This window comes from Prunus mume, linkage group LG1 (genome assembly GCF_029339155.1).
Source record: "Prunus mume cultivar Tortuosa linkage group LG1, ASM2933915v1, whole genome shotgun sequence".
NCBI lineage: Eukaryota > Viridiplantae > Streptophyta > Magnoliopsida > Rosales > Rosaceae > Prunus > Prunus mume.
The window spans coordinates 5,974,508-5,980,642 of NC_142698.1; the positions used below are offsets into that span (position 1 = coordinate 5,974,508).

Consider the following 6,135-nt stretch of genomic DNA (forward strand, 5'->3'; position numbering starts at 1 on the left):
AGAGAGAGAGAGAGAGAGAGAGAGAGAGATAGGTTTTTAACGTACCCTGTAAAAATGTGGGTTTGTTTATGTAAGAAGAGGTGTTCGTCTTGGTGGTGGTATATATATGGAGAGAGTAGGGAGCAAGTTACCCAAATTAGAGGTTGAATGGGATTTGAGTAAGTTTTTACTTGTGTCACAAATAAGGTATTTACTTAGGAATACCTAATTGGATGTGGCATTGAAATTGGGTAAGAAGTGATTATTTTGGATTTTTTTTCTTTCCTTTTTCTGTTTGCTGAGATATATTTAAGAAGTTCTTCTGTTAATTAATTGAAGATCAAATAGGAAAAAATAAAAGTGCAGAACTTAAGTGGTTAAGAGTTAATAGTTTTTACCCTGCACTGGAGGTCTTAGATTCGATTTTCCTCTCATCTAACATCGTTTGTATAAAAATATATATATATATATATAAAAAAAACCTCCACCAAAATGTTTGGGCTATCCCTTTCAATTAGCCCAAGTCCAGCCTCCAACTTAATTACCCAGCCCATACGCTGTCTGTGTATGTCTGTCTGTCCTCTCTCCCTCAAATTCTCAGGCCAGAAGAGCAGACGCCTCGTCGTATACCAGGTATGCTTCCCAAACCCAGAACCGTCTTCAAAACCCTAAGCCAACTGTTCATACTAAAATATTCCAACTCGTCTTCTTCCTGCTCTACTTCTTTGAACAATTTCAAAGTTTCAAGGGTTCTGTTTTTCCTTTGAATTTCCCATTGATTCTTAACCATTTTCAGTGAAGTTCGCTATTCTGCTTTGGCTGAGAACATTTGTAATCTCTGAGAAAACAGTGTAAAAAAAAAAAAAAAAAAAATTGGTTTAAGCTTTGGGTGTGAGATTTAGTCCTTCTAGTCTGCTTCATGTTATTTTGATTTATCAATGTGGTAGTTTTTCTTTCTTCTTCTTTTCCTTTATTTTTGGAATAATTGTTAATTGGTGGTGTTGTTGAGTCACAAAGAAACAGCCTCTGCTTTTTGTGCATAAATATTATTGGAGTTCAGCGTTTAAATCCCAGAAAATGTTTGTGTGAGATTAAATGTTGGTTAGTTTCTCTCATGGTTGGGTTTGTGTCGTGTCGAGTCTCGATAATTAACAACTTGTTGAACTTTGGTTTACAGTTTTCCTCCATTCTTTCTAAGAAAAATTCGTGTTTACTGAAAACTGTGATGTTGTATGAGTTACATGTAATTCGAGGATTCTTTCACCGTGTCTCCAATTTATTGACATCGATTATATTATAGTCAGTGAATTTACGCCGAAATGACCTGTAGAATTGTATGAAGTATATGCTGGCAGTTCATTGATGACTAAATGGATAACTAAGTTCCTTGTATTTCCTATTTCAGTTAAAGACTGCTAAAGAAGAGGTTGACCTTGCATTGGTGATGGTGGAAGTGTGGTGGTCCCTATTAGCTGCGATCCCCGCAGTGGTTGCAGGACAAGCATTTCGAGTGAAGAAAAGGCGCGCTGAAGAGCAGAGATTAAAGAGTGCCAGGGGGAGAGAGAAGAATTCTGATGAGATTTTTGTCTGTGAGAGGGTATGTACATCCAAGAGAATGCTGAAAAAGCTAGGTGCATTCTCAAAGGACCCAATTCCTGATACTTGTGTCACTGTATGTGGTGTGTCGGAGCTGGATGCATGTGCTGATGCATGCGCACGCACTGTTTGCGTAAACCAACATCAAGTACCTAACTGGAATGACATATGCCTTCGGAGATGCCAGAGTGAATGTCTAAAACTCTCTTCTTCCAGTTATTCTTAGTATATTTTTTTCAACTTAAAAGAGGAATGTGTATTACAAGTCGAGTTATCATAGCGTTGGATACTATCATTTTGTGACATATTCTCCGATTATCGGCTATCAATTTTAAGAAGTTTGGACTAAATTTTTGTGCTTGATTGCTCTTAAGGCTGATTTCTGGCACAAACTTGATTGTTGATTTTTTGAATTACCTTGTTATATCTCTGGCGTTCAGCATATATAGGTGCTTTCTAGTCTTTGAGCTTTTAACTGATGTCGATTTAGGAGCTTGTTTCTTTAAGTTTGTTTGGCTCGCTTGGTGGGCTTGATATCAGGTATTTACACTCAAGCATAATAGTCATATTGCAAAGCCAATGTTTGTGCATCTATTAGGTTTAGATGACATTGAATTTAGCATCCCTAAATGTTTTGTTCTCATTTATTTTGGTTTTACTTTTGTCTGCAAATGGTTAATGGAACTTGTGAAATTGTTACTCTGTGAGGAGGATATTTCTCACTTGAAGACTTCGGCCCTTTCAAGGCCTTTCGAGAGCAGTAACACGAAGGAAGTTCAGACACTTCATGATCATATGTGTTAGGCTTTTTAATAAAGAAAGTCTGTCTTTAATTATTTCAAAGAAAGGGTAAAATGTGAGATCATTGATTTGCTTATTGCTGAATCTTCATAACTCTTCATTTTGATATAAAGTTATCAAACTGAATGAATGCAGATTGATACAAGTTTACAATGAAACAAATCTTTAAGCCAAAAAAGCCTTAACCCTACGAATTAAGCATCAAAAAATTCTTAAAGCTCTGCATGGGGCTCTTCATGAGAGACCTTTTCCTTTACCTTTTCTGCTGTCTTATGCATTGTCTCTCCCACTGCTTCGCCAGCTGATTTTGCGGATTCTTCAACTGTGTGTTTGCCTGTTTCAAAACTCTTGTGAGCTGCCTCTTTCAATTTCGCTCCCATCCCAACACCGCCAGTGCTACCCTTTCCATCTGCCTCATCTGCACCCCTGAAACTGATAAAGCAATTTGAGAAACTTGGCATCAAACTTTAAGACTTTTTGTAAAACTTTTCGAGAATAGTAGAAAATTGGGGTGCATAGGGTTGCCACACATTAAACCGAATACCTTAGGCGATGCAATTTTTTTGCTATTTTTCTAAAATTCCATGTGAAAAGAAATGCCATCTTTGAAAAGATGGGGGGAACTTGTTACTAGTTTTTCATGAAAGTAGCAAACTTGCAACAGAAGCACTTACTCTAGATTTGGAGGGGAAAATTGCAATTGCATATCACTTATGATGGTTTTGACTTTGTCCCAGGCATTTTGATGAGACTTTTGCAGGACAGAAATTGTATCATAGAGCACATTGACTGTATCTTGCATTGTTTTTCCAAATGTAGTCTGCTCTTGCTCATTCTTCTCAACCTGTTGTTGTCCTTCCCCGATCGTCGACGGAATCTGAAGTGAGACGATGATGAACCAAAAAAGAAACAGTGCGGTTCTTCTGCTAAATTTGTCCATGCCACTAAATTTGGAGGATTGTTAAAAGTAGGGGCTCAACTGGGTCATATCAAAGGTGGTTTTGTACTTGGAGTTGTTTCAAATTTGAACACTTTCTAGGCTTCTAGCCAGTTACATGTAATAAGGTAACGTGGGGTTACCTTCTTGCATGTAGGATTCCACATTTGAACGTGTCAAATCATGGTTAGAGATGTAATATTACAACAGAAATGTAGCATTAATAATTTATGGCTTTCTGACCAAATAAATATATAAATATATAAAATAATTTATGGCTTGCAATTTATATTGACTGCGCGGAAGGAAGTTTACAAAATAACTAATCATGTGGATCTCTAGCATGTTAATCTGATCTGAGAAAAAATAACGGAGGAAGGAGAGCAAGATTAATATTTTATAGTACTAATAGCAATGTAATCTGATGAAATAATGCTGTCACCCCATCTTTAATAACAACGGAGAAAATGATGGTTAGATTGTGTGTCCAATACATTGACAAAACAATGAGATTATTAAGGACTAGCCTCTTTGCCCGCGCATGCAAGAAAAACTTTTTAATCACACGCTATGCTTACAAAGTTTCTTTTTTTATTTTTGCAATTGTATTTTTCTAGATGGTCATCTTAAAAGTTTTTTTTTATCTCCCTTATTTTTTAGATATTCGTCTCAACAGTTTACACTCAATAAAAGAAAATAAAGAAACTGTTGAGACGAACATCTAGAAAATACAGGTGATAAAAAAAAAAACAAAATTTAAGACAACCATCTAGAAAAATACAATTACAAAAATAGAAAAAGAAACTTTGTAAGTCGTGCATAGCGCGTGATTAAAAAAATGCCTCCAGAAGGATAGTCTAATGAATTTTGGGAACTAAGACGATTCATATTCTATTGATATTAGAAACTTTAAGTTTGAATAATCGATGAAAACAAAAGTAAGTCTAAAATTGGATGTGCAAGTGACATCAATCCTATCAAAAGAAAGTCAGATATTAATAGGAATCTAGAAAAATACAATTGCAAAAATAATTACAACAAAAAAAAAAAAGCCTCTCACAAGTGGAAGTGCGTGAAGAAAAGATAGTGTAATGTAATAATGACAAAAGTCACAAATTTTTATTTTTAATTTTTTACACAAGGGTCACATGAACACTTTTAAAAGAAAATTCATAAATAAACACTGGGCCCTTGGCACATAAGTCAATTGATTTTCTTTTTCCTTTTTTATTTTATTTTTAGAATTAAAAAAAGATAACATGGGTAGTTATGTTCCATAAAAGTAAGACCTATTATCTGATTTAAAAGAACGTGTGCTCTGGCAACACGATATTTTGTTATTTATTCTTTTCCATTTTTTTTTTGTTTATTGGCTGCATTTGATTGTTTTGCCCCATTTATATTGGATTTTTTGTTTTGGTGTTTTTTTATTAACAAAGCGTATTTTTGGAATTTTGGAATATTTTACTATTCTCTATCTTTTGCTTTATATATATACTAGCCTATCTGAAAACGCTTCTGGGCCTGCGAGAGGCTTTTTTTTTTTTTTTAAATTAAATTTATTTTAGAATTAAAAAAGATAATGGGTGGTTGTGTTCCATAAAAATAGGATCTATTATCTGATTTTTTTTAATTTTAATTTTTTTTAATATGAAAAGGTGTGAATTTACCATATTATCCTCATTTAATTAATAATTTCAATTCTTAATATTTGCATTAACCAAAAACATTTTTTGGTATTTTAAATTTTTTATCATTCTCGGTCTTTTGCTTTATATATACTAGCCCCTTGGTAGAGCATGTGCCAATTGAGTTTTTTTTTTAAAAAAATTTATTTTTAGAATTAAGAAAAGATAACATGGGTAGTTATGTTCCATAAAAGTAAGATCTATTGTAACAACCCGATCCTAAATTAATATTTAATTATTAATTTATTCAAATAAAAGACGATTTTACCCTGAGAATATTTTAATGATTTTAAAAGTTGATAGAGTTCGGCTCAGATTCCAAAGTGGAATTTGGGTCTGGTCCTGTCATTTATTATCTGATTTTGTTTTTGTTTTTGTTTTAAATAAAAAAATATATGAATTAACCATATTATCCTCATTTAATTAATAATTTCAATTCTTAATGGTTGAATTAACCAAAGGTATTTTTCGGTATTTTGAATGTTTCACCATTCTCTGCATTTTACTATATATATATAATAAATAATGCATAGAATAAAAATGGATTTTATGTTAACAATATCTATCCTTTAACAATGTATAGATATGGAGTTTAGTTTGTCATAGGGGTAGGCACGGTCCGATTTGGACCGATTTTTGCCTCAAATTAGAACCGAATTTGGTACTATTCATCCAGTTTGGTCGGTTCGGTTTTAACAAAAAAAATTCAAAAACTGTCCAGTTTAGGTTGAACCAATTTCGGTTCGGTTTTGAACCGAATTTTTAAAATTATTTTTAATACAAATTTCAACTGAAATTTTATTTTATTTTACTTGAAAATTAATAAATTATTTAATTTCATATAAAAATAAATATTAAAGCTAGAAAAGAGAGATGTTTTGAAATTGAACTTGGATAAATATTAGTTATCAGATTACAAATATAGCATTGAATATAAATAAATATTGAAATTATATATTTTTTAATTTGACCGATTCGGTTCTCGCCCGGTTCGATTTTTGAAGACATAGAACCGAATCCAAAATCGGTCCGGTTCTGTTTTTGATTAGTTGTTGACTTTTTGGTCAACTTGGTTTTTTCTAGTTTTTACGGTCGCTCGAATTTCCGGTTTACCAATTTGAATGCCCACCCCTA

General features: G+C 33.1%; 2 protein-coding genes across 3 annotated transcripts; one reads left to right on the plus strand and one right to left on the minus strand.

Annotated features, from left to right (window-relative positions):
• The first annotated feature begins 498 nt into the window (after positions 1-498).
• Positions 499-1,925, plus strand: LOC103331594 (uncharacterized protein At5g64816-like). Of its 2 annotated transcripts, none has more exons than XM_008234232.2 (2): positions 499-612; positions 1,385-1,925. In XM_008234232.2, exons 1-2 carry the CDS (start codon positions 547-549, stop codon positions 1,799-1,801), a joined length of 483 nt encoding a protein of 160 aa, XP_008232454.2. In that variant the 5' UTR covers positions 499-546; the 3' UTR covers positions 1,802-1,925. The 2 variants fall into 2 exon arrangements, with proteins under 2 accessions (XP_008232454.2, XP_008232462.1); XM_008234240.2 differs by lacking the exon at positions 499-612 and adding an exon at positions 624-922.
• A 663-nt stretch (positions 1,926-2,588) lies between these two features.
• Positions 2,589-3,316, minus strand: LOC103331610 (uncharacterized). The gene is made up of 2 exons (XM_008234252.3): positions 3,051-3,316; positions 2,589-2,808 (listed from the first exon to the last, which is right to left on the minus strand). The coding sequence occupies exons 1-2, from the start codon at positions 3,314-3,316 to the stop codon at positions 2,589-2,591; spliced, it is 486 nt and encodes a 161-aa protein (XP_008232474.2).
• Positions 3,317-6,135: the final 2,819 nt, after the last annotated feature.